Raw genomic sequence first — 15664 nt, forward strand, 5'->3', positions numbered from 1 at the left:
AGTGGCAAAGGACGATTTTATAACGTTTTGTAACGTTGAGAATGATTTTAATAACAAAAAAAAGGTTAGGGACGATTTTGATTTTCATCCCAGACCTTAAGGACGAAAACAGTACTTAACCCTTATTATTATTATTATTATTAAAACGCAACCTCCATTTTGATTATTCTTAAACAAATTTTGAATATACAAAATACAACTTGCGTTTTTCAACTTGGGATTTGCATAATAATTATATAAATATATATTTTATTGTGTAACACTAATATTTTTCTATTAAAAATAAGGTGAATGCTACCGTACCCTCTCTAAAATAACATGTAAGTTACCCTCTCTGATGTGTCACATTTTAATTGGGTGTTTATTTTAACCTGAGTTACCTTCTCCACTTTTTCTTCGTCGTTGCTCCTCCCAAGCATCACCGTCTCATTGGTGTTCCGTTTTCTCTTCCCAAATCATTCTTCTAGAAAAGGTATCTTTGTCGTCCTCATTACGCCTCCCAAACATCACGGTGGGTATCTTATTTTATCTTCCCAAATCATTCTTTTAGATAAGGTACTCTAACTCTCTCTAATTGCGTTTACTCCTCCCCATTGTACTCCTTCATCGTCGTCGTTACGCCTCCCAAGAATTACCGTCTCATTGGGTGTCTTGTTTTCTCTTCTCAAATCATTCTTCCAGAAAAGTATTCCATCTCTCTAATTGCGTTTACTCCTCCCCATTTCTTTGTCGTCGTCGTTGTGTCTCATAAGTATCACCGTCTTATTAGCCGTTACCGTCTTCCAAGATATTATTAACTCTCATGAAAGTAAAGTAACTCAGGTTAAAATAAACACCCAATTAAAATATGACATATCAGAGAGGGTAACTTACATGTTACTTTAGAGAGGGTAGGGTAGCATTTACCTAAAAATAATATTCGTACACTAAAATTAATCACAAATATACTTGTATATAAATACATGTAAAATTTAATTTATTTTTAATATATATTTATATTTTATAGCTAATTTTTGTGATTAATTTTAGTGTACATATAATACTTTTTTTTATAGGTTAAAAAATAGCCTACATTGGTATTATCCGAATTTTAGTCATTTATTTGAACTACCTCTTATTTTTTTTACCACATGAAGTGGATAAATATAAAATAAATAAGCAAATGACTAAACTAACCATGAGTGTTATCTAGATTATTTCTTTATCAATAATAGGTTTACTATTGTAATTTTTTTTAGTGAGAGTACATAAAGAGTACATAGTATATAAGGTGTAATAACCCAGCAAATATTTTTTAAGGAGATTTTTTATTTTCTTCAACAATGAGAAGAATTTATTTTTCTCCCTTTCTTAACTTTTTTTAGTTCATCAAACCATCAATATCACAATTTGAGTGACTATGTAACTGACGTTCTTTACAGTACAATGCATAAATTTAGAAAATATTTTTTTCATTATTAAAATTTGATAATTTTATGAATAACTATATTTTGTTGAAAAGTAAAAAAATTTAGAGCTTTGAAATTTTTTATACATTTTCTAAATTATTTATTTAAATATTGTCAACAAATAATTATTTAACAATTTCTAAATTATTTAAGATCTGGTTCGTCAGTCAGTTGGATCTAATTTCAACAACTATATTCTAAGATATGTCATCACAAATGTAGATAATTTTTTATATCCACACTATAATCACTCCCTGAAAGATATTAAATATTTTTAGTGGTAAATATTAATTTGTTTTGTAAATACGAAAGAGAATAATAATAGTCATTTCCTTTTTAAATACCATGGAATAATACTTTTAATTTTCTTTTTCAATTTTATTTTTAATTTGTTATTACTTTTCTGTATTTTAAGTTAATTAATTTGGTTATATTTATTTAAAAGTACCAAAAATAAGAATAAGAACTAAAACTATTATATTTTTTGTTTCATTTGATTTCAGGATGATATAGTTTATTTATCTTCTATTATCATTAGATTATCATAATTTGGATGGCAGATGTAATAGGTTTATTATTGTAATTATTTTTAAGTGAAAGTACATAAAGAGTACATAGTATATAAAGTGTAATAATTCAACAAAATCGAAACTATGTTTTTAGCTCTTTGGTGTCCTCTGGTTTCTAATATTCTTGGAAGCTACTTGAGATGCTTTCTTAGAAATTAGAAACGTGCTTAGTTAAAAAATTAGAAGGAGGCATGTTAGATTTTTTGGTAGATAACTATAAAATAATTCATTGGATAAAATTTTCCCTAGCCGTTATTATTGTCTCGTTTGTCTTTGGCATCGGAGTAGTCATAGTCTATTTTTTAGAGCGGAATGAGTTTGTTAGATAGTTTTTACTTGGCTGTGATTTCCATAACAGTAAGTTATGGGATTACTCATTTAGAACGCCAGTAAAAAAGTGTGTTGCATGTATGTGGTTTTTATTTAACTCTATCATATATAATTTTATAATTTTATATCTCATTAGTTGTAGTTTTAGGCAAATTACTCCTCAAAACGAATAAATTATATTTTGTGAATTGTAAAATGACAATGAATGAATAAAGTTTTTTTTCTATGTCTTTTTTCTTATCTCTTTCTAATATATTTAATTAGTTTCAATCAAATTAAATTTTTTTATTCTAATTATAAAAAATTGGTAAAATTATAAAATGAGATATTAATTATTATTTTATTTATAATTTTTATCACTTTATTATCATTTAAATGCCAGCTCCCCTTTACTTGTCCCACTTTTGGAGGAAAAACTATACTTATACTAACAAAACCTAGTAATCTAATTGGGACAATGGTGTTATTAATCTGTAGATAAAGGAGAGATTAGGTTTATAATTAAGATTATATATTAAATAGTATTTTATCTTATTAATTAAGTACTTTTTAGGTTTTTTTGAGGTATTCTGGTATACATAAATAGTTAGATAGAGTGTATCTATTAGGATTAGGATGTCTAATATTCTTTTATATATATATATATGGGACTGGGACTTCTATAATATGGATAGTGAAAACAATCCACACATATGGATAGTATGTGTCAAGACTATCAACTACAGTTTTGCAACACTTGGCATTGGACCCTTTTGACTTTTAGACCTTTTGTAGAAAGGAGGTGCAGTAACATAGAGGGTGGCAATTGATGTGCAGAATGTGACAAAGTATTCAATGGAGCTTTAAAGAAGAGCTCCATTAGATGGAATTGTCAAAATAATTCAAAATTGACCCATCTTTATTTTTTATATTCACAAATTGACTTCCGTTTTTTTTTCCTGGTCATGGATATAAGCTCGGAAAACCCAACCTACCCCAACCAGACGTAAGATTCATAGGGATACAAGATTGATGAAAAATTGAAACTCAAGTGTCATTGCTCATATCACCTAACAAGATTCAAAATTAAAGGTTGAGCAGATTCTTCATCTTTAGTCTCCTAACTACCTTGGCAAGTGGGTGAGGTAGTCACGGATACCAGGAAGCAGAAGAGTTGCAGGTCCTCGTAGTGGCTGAGTTGCATTGGCTTTCGATCATTGAAGATGGAGACATCAATTTGTGCACAGCTGAGGTAGGATGCAGTGCCATTCCTGCCAGTAGAAGTCTCGGGTTTGCGAGCAATTACAGAGGGCAGTGAGGCACCTGGGGCGGCGCTGGCAGTTGAGATCCTTTTTTGACCTTCGATGGCAACCATGGAAGAGCTAAATGCCTAAGGCTAGATTAGACATTTCTGGTTCAAGTTCTTGTGTTTGGGTCAGTTTGGATTGCATTTCGACCCGTTCGACTCTGTCCAAAATAAATAAATAAAGGCTCAGCTTCCACCTTCATAGAGAAAGCTTGGAAGATGAACGAATGCTGGATTTAGCACCTAATTTTCCCTAATCAATTCCCACAAATCAAATCTGCAGCAACGAATTCCACTCTACAGGCCACAAGAAATTCAGATCTTGGTATGAACAATAGTGAGAAAAACATCATGATAGATCTATAGAAGGAAAAAGAAAAAAAGTTATTGACAAAAAATTGAAAATTTTAAATGTCTTAGGATTAGATTTGCTTAAAGATAACAAAAATAGACACAAAAATTCTTAACTTAACAGGGTAAGATTCATAAGAAAATAGTGAAGAAAAGAAGAAAAATAAACATGTCATTTGCCTTCCATCGGGAATTAAATTTCAAAGTGGTCCCTGAGATTCACGGTTTGCACCAATTTAGTCCCTGACTTACTAATTGCATCATTTATGTCTCCGACTTTGTAAAAATTGCACCAAAGTCGTCCCTAGCCACATCTCCGGGCAAATTAATGAACGCCGACAGTGACTTGGCACTGAGAAGCCACGCCCGCCTAACCTTCTTTCTTTCTTCTCTTCTTTTCTGAAACCCAGCCCAGCCCACAGACCTCCACACCAACCTTCCATCAGTCCGTCCGTCCCTACCGCCGGCGACCACCGTCGCTAACCCTCCTTCCTCCCTTCTTCCTTTTCTTTCTTCCCCATTTCTCCATTTCTTTCCTCCTGTATGCAACACCCCTGTTCGTGGCGCCACCTCTGTCTGCACCTTTCAGTTCCGGTGAAAATCACCAGCGGCGACGAAACTCTATGCCGCTACGACACTACCTCCGCTCCTTACGCTGTCTTCTTTTTTCACTTCTCAACGCAGGTTTCATTCCATCCTTTGTGTCTGTTTCTTTTTTTTTCTAATTATTTTTTTTTATTTCAGTGCCTTTTGATTCTGCTTTTACTGATCTTGTTAGACTTAGGATAGTTGATTATTTGTGTTTCTGGACTGAATGTGTATTGGCTGGTTGAAATTTTTGGGTTGATTGATGCTTACATTAACTCATATTGTGCAGTTTTCTATAAGTTTTTATGATGATTGAGATTGAATTTTGGTTATGCACTTGGTGAATGTTCTTGCTTAACACCAAATTGAACTGAAATTTTAGAATTCATTCCTTGTTTGGTGTTATATGTTAAGTGCATACAGAGTTAGCAAGTGAATTGATGATATTGCGTATCTATATAGTTGTTGAACATAAATAATCATATACACAATCACACGATGGTGACGATGTCATGCTAGAAATTGGGATTAAAACTAGGTATAGGGACCACATTAGGTCAAACAGTTTCAATTGCCACCTCAGTTTGCCGTTATCTACGCCAGCGTGGCTTCTCAGTACCAGGTCACTGCCGGCGTTTATTAATTTACCCGGAGATGTGACTAGGGACAACTTTGATGCAATTTTTATAAAGTCAGGGACATAAATAATGCAATTAGTAAGTCAGGGACTAAATTCCGAAAGTGCGATCAGCAGCAAAATCATGCCAGAAGAGCTCCAGCTAGAAATCCCTTCAGCAAATTAATTGAACTTTTCTGACTCCATTCCTTCCTTCATTTCTAAACTTTATGAATCGCCACAACTTGACAACCTCATGACATTGATGTTTCCGTTTAGTTCATACAACCGGAACTCAAGTTCTGTTTTAAGTTGAGTAAACTCAATGGTTCAATTCCTCGTAAGTTGGAAAAGCTGAAACAACTCACAAGTGTGCTTCTTTGGAAAAATGCACTATATATCTTAACCAATATCAGCTGAGATTACTGACAGTGATGTTATCACGATTTTGCTGTTGACCACCGCCTCAGATGGGTGTTCGTGAATTTGTTGTAGTGTTGAAGTCTAATTAATCTTCCTGTTATATATGAGGTTGTTAATAAACTTAATATTTTATTTCCAATAAATAAATATAAGATAGTGAAATGGGGCAAATTCATAAATATTTTTGAGAGTTCCATCGAATGGAATTCTCATATAGAGTTCCATCAAATACTTTGCGCAGAATGTATTGCACAAATACAATAGAGTTGGTTAAAAGTGGGATTAAGTCTAACGATTTTTGTGTATTTTCTTTTTTATTGGTTCACCATAAGTGCTCCCTTCTTTTGTGGATTCAGACCTAATGGTAGAAAATGCTTGATTTTGGGCATGGATTGAGATTTTTTTTTCTGTGGATTTGTGAAAATTGTTATCTTCTATTTTTGGACTTGTGTTTGTCATAATCTATCATTAATATGTTGTAACGAATCGAGTTTGAACTTTGAATATTAGTTTGTTGTGTTGTGTCATTTATAAGTACTCTTATAAAATACATACTTCCATAATAAAGTGAATATATTTTTCTTTTTGTAATATACTTGTGCAAAAATATTTTTTAGAAGGAAAACTTATTAAACATATATTACCTGAGTTTTTATCTTATAGTTTATTTTTATCAACCAAGTATCTTTTAACTTATTTCTTTAATTAGTAAAAAATTAAAACAGACACATCTAATTAAATAAAATTTAAACTAAATATGATTAACAATATGTTTACTAATAAATAGTAAAGTGACTTAATTAGAAAATAATTAAATAATATTATTAAATTAAAAAGCTGAATAAATGCTGAATTTTAAATGTAAGTAGTATTTTTCTAAAACTAATTGTAGTTTCTTAAAAACAGGAAACATAATTAATTAAAAATTAAAATAATAAAATATTAAATTAAAAGGCTGAAATGCTGAATGAAGGACTAGTGTTATCCATAAACACAAGCAGGAGCTCTTCTTTCTTAAAAGGAAAAGAAAGTAACAACTCTCAAAAAAGTTGCAAGTAACGTAACGTTTATTAATAGAAAAAGGCAGTAACGTTTATTAGTGCATCTTGGTTCGCTTCTCATAATACATTTGGAATCTGTAAAACAAGAACCTTATATGAAGGGTATCGCACCAAAGTTGTCTTGTCTCCAATGATTTGATGATGGAAGCAAGGGGATCTTGCCCTCAATAAAAAAATAACTCTTTTTGTCATCTCTTTATTCAACGGTCTTCAACAAATTCGAATTTTACAAAGATATGTTTATAGAATGTGATTGATTGGAAATTGGTAATTGTCATTACTCATTACACAACATTATCGAACAAAGTACATTTGCTTAATGATTGTTTGAATGTGTTTATCGGTAATGAGTACGCATACAAAAATTCGTTTAAGCGCTCAATGAATTTTGCATTCAGAGAAAACGAGCTTGTAGATTTGGTACTGAGTTTTGTAAGCCAAGTTGGAGTTCAATGGCCTTAATTTTCACACATTGATGTCATGTGAGCTCATAATAAATAGCAAATACAAACTTCACGTTTTTACAAATAAAACCTTTAATATGCCTAGATTGCCTACACTCTCCTATTTTATCGAGTCTTCTTGTGTTACATTTTCTTACTACAGTAATACTTAATTTAATAAAAAAATATATTTTTAATAATTTTACTCAATAAGCTGTAGTTAAATAAAAAATATTCCATCAATACTAAAAATTAGGTACTAAATTAATTACTATCTATTTATCTATATCTATTACATATTGTTTCACATATTTTTTTAACAAAAAAAATTAGTTAACATAATAATAATCAAATAACATTCTTTCATAAATTGTATATAATTAAAAATATTTAAAAAATAAATAAAAAATCATAAATGAAAACATGATGTTCCAATTACAGAGAGTAGATTTAATAGGAGAAAATGTTTCTGGTGTAAGGTGTTGAATGTGGAGTGGCAAAGAGGGGTAATTATGAGACAAAAAGGAGGAGTAAAGAGAGAGAAGACTGTAGATAAAGCAAAATTTGAAACGAGTGGCCGTTGAAGTACAAAAAGAGAGAGAGCGAGCCTTCAAAAGAAGATGAATGCAACAAACACAGAACCCCACACTCACACACACACAAACACAAACAAACGAAACAAGTAACAAGCCTCATCCTCAAATTTAAACCTCTCTTGTCTCCATCTTCATTCCTGCACATTATACACACACATACAGAGACAAGATAAGAAGAATGACAGGGGCAGTGATGGTGAGCAAGGGCGCTGGATGCGGTGGTGGTAGGCGAGCGTCGGAGCAAGATGACGACGAACAGAACCAGCTGTCTCCGGTGGCGGTTCTTTTGGCGGCGCTTAGGAAATCAATGGTGGCTTGCAGTGTAGACAGTCCCAAAGATGTGATATCGAATACCGTTCATCAAATGGAGATTGGATGGCCCACAAACGTTAAGCACGTTAGTCATGTCACCTTCGATCGCTTCAATGGCTTCCTTGGTCTTCCCGTTGAGTTAGAGGTTCATGTTCCCGCTCCTGTTCCCAGTGCTAGGTACTTCGTTTAACATTTTTCGTACAATCCATGCTTTCATTGAAACTAGTCAAGTTTATTGGGGTTGACTTCAGATATGTGATAGAAGAACGTTAGATGGGAGAAAAGTAAAGGAAAGAAAGAAGATTCTCAGATTCATAACTAAAAGTTAGATGGAATGTTTGTTGAAAGCTAAAAAAAAAAATTAGCGTTTACCTTTATTTGCTTGAAAAGCATCCCTAACGGTAACGGAAACATAGGATTGAAAAGTTCTCATGCTTATTTTCACCCTCTTTTAGAATATTTAATTCATGGATACTTTTTTACATTTTGTAATTCTGTTATTCTAATGTGATTTTTCCATCATCAATACTTGCAGTGTTAGTATTTTTGGTGTCTCAGCTGAATCAATGCAATGTTCTTATGATTCAAAAGGAAACAGTGTCCCCACTATTCTCTTGCTAATGCAGGAGCGATTATACTCACAGGGAGGCCTAAAGGTACATAATTCATGACATTGTAACACTAATTCCTTGTGAGAATCAGTATTAGAATATGAGACTAACTAATTGTTGTCCCTTTGTTTTGTTTCTTCGTTGAATTCTCAGGCTGAAGGTATATTTAGGATAAACCCGGAAAACGGTGAAGAGGGGCTATTAAGGGACCAGCTGAACAGAGGCATTGTGCCGGAAGACATTGATGTTCATTGCTTGGCAGGGCTAATTAAAGCTTGGTTGCGAGAACTTCCTTTGGGAGTGCTCGATGGACTTTCCCCTGAACAAGTTCTTCAGTGCAATACAGAAGAAGATGAGCTTGTGAAGCAGCTAAAGACAACTGAGTCAGCCTTGCTCAACTGGGCCATTGATCTCATGACTGATGTTGTTGTAGGAGTATAACAAAATGGATGCTAGAAATATTGCTATGGTTTTTGCTCCAAACATGACTCAGGTATGAAGCCTTATTAATTGTTAGCATTTTCTTGTTGTACTGACTTGATATGGTATCCTTATGTTTTGAGGAAATGATATGTAAAATTTTGTAGCAATGGATTAATTGGTCATGTTTACCTTCTTTTAGACAAGAATTTGCAATTTGCAATATTTATTACCAAACAAACTACAGTTAAAATAGTTGCCATTTCTGTATAGCATGCTGTTATTTTGTCCCTTGGATAACATGATGGAATAATTATATATTAATCATTGTCGTTTATTTTATACACATTCAAATTCAACCATCGAATTCATAAAGAATTACTATTAAGAAATAGTAAATTACAAGCAGATTTTTCCAATAAAATTTTACTGTAAAAAATATCAACGAATTAAAATTACAAGCAGATTTCTCCGTCGCTTCTGCTTTGTCGCCGCTCGCTTGCACGAGCTCCCTCGGTCACTGCTTGCTTGCACGAGCTCCCTCCGCCGCCGCTCGCTCGCATGAGCTCCCTCCTCTGCTGCTCGCGTTACACGAGCTCCCTCTGCCGCCTCTCAGCTTATGTCTCTCTCTGTCTCGCGCCATCCATCCTCGCCGTTCACAGTATCGTCGAGTCATCGTGTCACCAGATCTAAAACCTACATGTATGTCTTTATCTATTTTAGATTCTGGAATTTCTATTGATCTATATTTTGTTTGGAATTCAATTGTTCATACGTTATTATTGCATCTAAAACTCAATCTGTTCCACTTTTATTTTATGGTTTAGATTTTTGTTCTTGAATCCTCTTCAAGGTTCGAATTTGGTTTTGAAAGTAGCTCCATTAATTGTTATGGCTAAAAGTTTGCCTAAAAGTTTGCGTTGAAGATAATCTATTGTGCCTTTTAGAGTTCTGCTTCCGAGGTAACTATAATTACCAGTTCATGAAATGCAATGTGCTAAGTACATAGATTTAAAATACTCTGACTGATTAGAATGAGGTTTTCAGAGGAGAGATGTGTACTAAATAAAATAGTATCACTTAAAGAAAAAAAAAAAAATTGTTACACTGGTATTGTTTATAATATATATTTAATTCACATTTTGAAAATTCAAAGCATTGATTTACTAATTTATGTTGTTTTGCATCATTATCTTTTGGAGTGATCCCAGTCAACCCAATTGTTGTTCTGATTGAGATCTCTAAACCTTATCTTGAAAGAATTTTCTTATCATTAAAACCGACTTTATCTGTTTGGGTTCTACTGTTAGTATAATGAACGAGCCTTGTTAATTCTATTTTGTTTCGTGATTCATGGTTTCTATGAATTTGTATGTAATATCTTCTATTTGATAGGTTGGGACTCCAATTTGTATTCCTTCTAGAGACTTCATTGACATTGGCCGCATTGCCTCCATTGAAAATAACCACACGCCAGTTGATTATGCAAAGAAAGGGCTGAAAGGAGCTATTAAGGTACATATGCCTACAGAAAATTGATTTTTCAGATCTTAAACAAAATATACTACAAAATATCTTAAACAATTTAAGCCTTACCTATGGTCAGTTTTTGGCTGTGTCAGCGAGAGAGTAGAAATAAAGGATAACTGGATAAGTGGCTGCAAAACAAGGGAACACATTTTATTTATTTATTTTTATTTATTTATTAGTTTGGTTTTTTATTTCTCTTTGTTTTGGTCCTAAAATCATATCCAATTTGGTTTATTTCCCTTTGAATTTTAATGTTCAAAACAGAATGTTGAAGTATTCGTGGACGCATTTAGAGCAGTAATTGAAGAGAGGTAACGCGTCTATTATTTTGTGGAACTTCAGGAATGATTTGACCTCGAATGCCTTTTGTATTAATTCAAACCTTGCAATGTGGTTTGATCTTGAATGTTTATGCTTTCACCCTGAATATGAATATTTCAGGCTTATTTAGATTATATCTATGATGGTAATATAGACAAATTTTGGCACCTTTGACAGAACTGTATTTCATGCAAACATATAATATTTTCTATTGAATAATAACATATAGTGAATCTTATTATTTGAGGGAGATTTTGTCCACTTATACTTGTTTCCAGGAAGTGGGTACTTCCTTCTCGTTGCCCAGATGGAACTAAAATTTATAAGAGCAGAGCTCTTAGAACACCTTTTATGAAAGTGTGTTTCCATTAATAACTAGAAGAGTGAAAAGGATTACAATCCACTTTCCCGGATACTGATTGACTTATAGATTTCATTTTTTTATTATTATTACTTTGCTCTTATTAGTTTGGCTCAGCATCCTTCCTTAAAATTGAAATTGATGAACCTGCTGCACAAGCTATCAGTGCTTTTCTATTACTATTACTATTACTATTACTTTGCTCTTATTAATCTAAGAATGATTTTGTTTCATTATCAGTGCTTATCCTATTCGATTTAGTTAGAACCACTTCATGGATATTTGTTGAACTAATATAACCTAATACATAGGAAGTGAAGCTATACTTCTGGGTGCCTAGACTCTGCGTGGAATAAGTGAAGCTATACCCTGTTGAGACTATCACTATGGAACAATTAATTAAAGTTATATATTTTGTTTCCGCCTTATGTTTTAGGCCGAGAAAAAAAATCAGGACATTTATTTTAAGAAGATTGTAATCACTTGGAATCTATTGCATCATCAGCGGTAATTACATAGTAACACTTTGTTAATTTTCCTTTCTATAAATAGGTTCATAGTGTATGAGTGTAAGAGCATTTGGTGCAACAGTAAGATTTCTACCTCATGACATGATGACTGAGTTGAATGTTGACTAATATTGCTATATATATGTATACATGTAGGGATTAACAAAGACACTAGACTATATAATTGACACATCATTGGTGATCATCCTTTTGATCCTTACATAGCACTTCTGAAAACATTTGGTGTCCTAGTAGTAGTTGGGGCTGCAAATGAAATCAAGTTCAGCCCTGCAAGCCTATTCTTCGGTATTACATATATCTGCACATATTGTTCATTATTTCAATTTTTCTGGTTTGGTGCAGGATTAAAAACAAATGTCATGTTTTCTTGTCCCAGTATCTTCTATTCTCAATTTGGCTACGCAGGTTGGTTGCATAACTTCTCTTTTTCTTTTTCATTAGGAGCAGTTAGGTTAGATGAATTTCGCTGTGCACACCAAGTGTTCGATGGTTTGCTTATTTGTTGGTTTGAGCTAACATGCACATCTAGAGATTCAAAAGAATACTGAATCTCAGTTATCCAAACACTTTCATACTGTATTATCTTTTGCTTTACATGAAGTAGTGAAAAACATCTGTGTCTCTGTGGATAAGTTTTTTGTTATGGTAAGTTTCTGAAAAGATTATGTATTTTGAAGTTCAAACAACTTTTTTTTTTTTAATTAATATTCCGGATGATTTTAGATTAAGGACCTTGATATATCAAGGAAGAAAGCAGATCTTGAAGGCCACACAACAAGAGCAGATGGTCTGAGGTAGTTGTTTCGATTATTATGTTTCTCTAGGTTCCTTTCAATTGATTTTTCATTTTTACTCAATGCTCCTGGCTAAAATATGTCTGACATCCTATTTTGATGCAGAAAACCTTTGATGGACATAATTTTAGATCAACTAGCTTACAGCATAGATACCATCCCCCTATTTCTTAAGGTTGAGTGTGAACATTGTCTCTCTGCTCCTCTCACCCTTTTTGCAAATAGCTGTCTGTATAGGATTATCCCTTTCCTTTTGAAACATTTTCTTCTAGTTATACTAATCAAGAATCAAAATAAATCTCAGTATATGATATTTACATAGTATTGATGACATGACAGTTATGTTATGGCTAATCGTTCTATTTTTACTGAGCGTGATTGCAGACCTTCAGTGAACCAAAATGGAAACTGGAAATAGTTGTGCATTACCTGTGGAAATACATGACTAAGGTAATCAGCAGCTAGATTGTTTGAAAATCTACTTGTTTAACATTATGTATTGTTACTTTTGAAATGGAGACTCAACGGATAGTAAGCTACAGGTTTCATAATCTCTATTTAATTTTGTTTGTTTTATACATAATTGCAGCCTTCTGTTCACACTCGAAAGTCAAATGGCTCTCCTGAGGATGCAACATTTGAAGTGGCTTTGAAATGCTTCTCAAATAAAACTGGCACTAAAAGTTCTATTAAAAAAATTGGTCCAGATGTATGCAGTTCCTTGTTGGTCACAGGTATTCCTTTTTTGTTATTTTAGTAGGAAGGTGGTTCTGTAATAGAAGTAACGGTTTGATTCCTGTTATTTAAAAGCTTTACTGTCTTCCTAACCCTCATACATGGATTGTAAGCATTTTGCATAATGTGATTGGTGAATTTGGTTATAACGAGAGAAATTTTTCGGGGTTATTGGTTCAGTTCTTGATATTCTATATGGCTATAAGGCATGATTGTTTGATTTCGCTTTTGCTCTTGCCGACTTAGGTTGTCTATTTTAAGCTGAATGTGTTTTTGTAGAGCCTCTACTTTGCTCTGCTTTAGAATTGTTCCTAGTCCTAGTCCTAGAAATTGATTTTGCAACTTCTAAAAATTTTTGTTGGAAGTCCATGAATTAAAATATATAGAAGACCAGATTTTTGTATTTTCAACTTTTGAATTGAGAACTAATTTACTAGTTTCATTTCATGGCAAATTAGTTCATTCATATGGTCTCTTTAAGCTGTTGGAAGCACCCCACAACCGGTGGCAAGAAGCATGAGCACCTAAAAAATTTCTTGTTTGAGGGAATTTGCTTAACTAATGTTAAGCAAAGACAATAGTGGACAAAGAATATGTACCTTGGAAACTTAATTTGAAATTGTGCTCATTGGCTTTTTTTTTCATAAAATTTATTTGTTTGGTCTTTTAAAAATTAAATCGTTATTTAATTGGAATTGATTCGTATATAATAAAATTTAATCGAATTTGAATAGTTCAATTTCATTCTCATAATCATGATTATTTTCTAAACTTCTTTTATAAAGTATGTCTAACTTTTATACTTGTTTAACTAAAAACTAAATACACACTAAAAATATTATATACATATTAAAAATTATTACTAAATTAATGATTATATACATAAAAAATATTTTGTGTATACAAAAAAAATTATTAAAGATATAATCAAACTAGCACGTTAGGTAGAGTTTTGGTGAGTATAAAAATTAGGCTAATTAAATTTGATGAGCTCAAGTTAGATTGAGTTATTATAATTTTTTTACTAAATTTAAACCGATTAAATTTGAGTTGAAATAGATCGGATAATCAAGATCCAATTAGAATTAAATTAGTAAGCAAAAAATAAAAAATGTGAAAAAATATTACGTAACAGTAGTGGATCTAGCGATGACGAAACAGCTCAGAACGACGACGACAACGCGATGACGACGACCTCCCTTCCCCCTCGCGTGATTCTCTTCCCCACCTTCCCTTCCCCTTTCTTCTTTCTTTCCCCCTTTGAGTGATCCATTTTCCCCTTTAATTTAACCCATTTTTTTTAGTTAGGAGTAATTTAGTAATAAAAAATAATTTTTTGGTAAAAATGATGATTTTAAAACTAAGTTAAACTTTAGAGACAATTTTGTATGAAAAAAAAATTTAAAGACAAAAAAAAAAATTGACCTATACCTTAAGAATCAAAATCATACTTAACCCTAAATTTATTCATATTTTAAGCAAAAGTAGGTTGTCTTATTACTCAAAATCTTTGCTGATTTAGCTGTTCTAAATTCTAATGCACAATTGATGCTCACTCCTAAATCAAAGATCTTAATCCCTAATAAATAAAAAATTATTAGAGATATGATAATTAATATTTTTTATTATTTTTATAATATGGTATTAGAACTCTATATTTAAAAGATCTAGAATTTGATCTTTAGTAAATCCCAATAATAAAAAATAGCATAAGACAAATAAAAAAAATATTTATGAGAAAATCAAACAAATTCAAAAGAGACTCTTACTTAGAGAAGATGTTTAAACTTTTGAAATGTAAGTCTTCAACAAATATTAAAACATTACATGATTAATAAAATTTATAATTTCTATCAACATTTTATGAATACTAAATTTTAAATTCTAAACTCTAAGTATTAATAGTATAACAATAAAATATTACCTAAAATATTGAATATTGAATGATATTAACAAAACTATTGATCTTTAATATTTTTTTTATTAGAAGAAGAGAAAAAACAAAAAGAGATCAAATTAGCAACCATACCAATACCATGAATCTCTTTGTTTAGGAAATTTAAATTCTCAAAATTTTAAATTTTCACTTTAAAAGGTAAAACATAATTTCTCATTTTTAAATAATTTTCCTCTTATATTTTTTTTAGTTTTACTTATAAAATAAATAATAAAAAATTATATTTTATTCTTGGGTGTATTTTATGTAATCGTTTGGGTGTATTTCTGTAATGCCTGCTATTTTTTCTGAAATGAAAAATACACCCATAGATATCAGTAAGATACACCCATAGATATGAGTCAGATACACCCATAGATATCAGTCAGATATCACTCAAATAC

General features: G+C 31.8%; 2 protein-coding genes across 28 annotated transcripts in view; both read left to right on the forward strand.

Annotated features, from left to right (window-relative positions):
- Positions 1-7697: 7697 nt before the first annotated feature.
- On the forward strand, positions 7698-9132 carry LOC107492441 (rho GTPase-activating protein 2-like). The gene is given in 4 exon segments (XM_052263223.1): positions 7698-8199; positions 8558-8678; positions 8787-9064; positions 9066-9132. Coding segments are annotated over 4 exon segments (777 nt in total). The 5' UTR covers positions 7698-7888.
- A 40-nt stretch (positions 9133-9172) lies between these two features.
- LOC107492417 (negative regulator of systemic acquired resistance SNI1) overlaps positions 9173-15664 on the forward strand; it is a 148866-nt gene continuing 142374 nt past the window's right edge. For 3 of the 27 annotated variants that reach the window (XR_008010586.1, XR_008010583.1, XR_008010611.1), the window contains exons 1-2: positions 9191-9755; positions 10449-10568. Coding sequence is in view for 5 of the 27 variants with exons in the window: in XM_052263227.1 (XP_052119187.1) it covers positions 12150-12200; positions 12519-12589; positions 12695-12764 (192 nt within the window). In the remaining 22 variants the exon portion in view is untranslated. The other 24 variants (XR_008010590.1, XR_008010581.1, XR_008010576.1 and 21 more) reach the window with 19 other exon arrangements.

This window comes from Arachis duranensis, chromosome 6, assembly GCF_000817695.3.
Source record: "Arachis duranensis cultivar V14167 chromosome 6, aradu.V14167.gnm2.J7QH, whole genome shotgun sequence".
Classification (NCBI taxonomy): Eukaryota; Viridiplantae; Streptophyta; class Magnoliopsida; order Fabales; family Fabaceae; genus Arachis; species Arachis duranensis.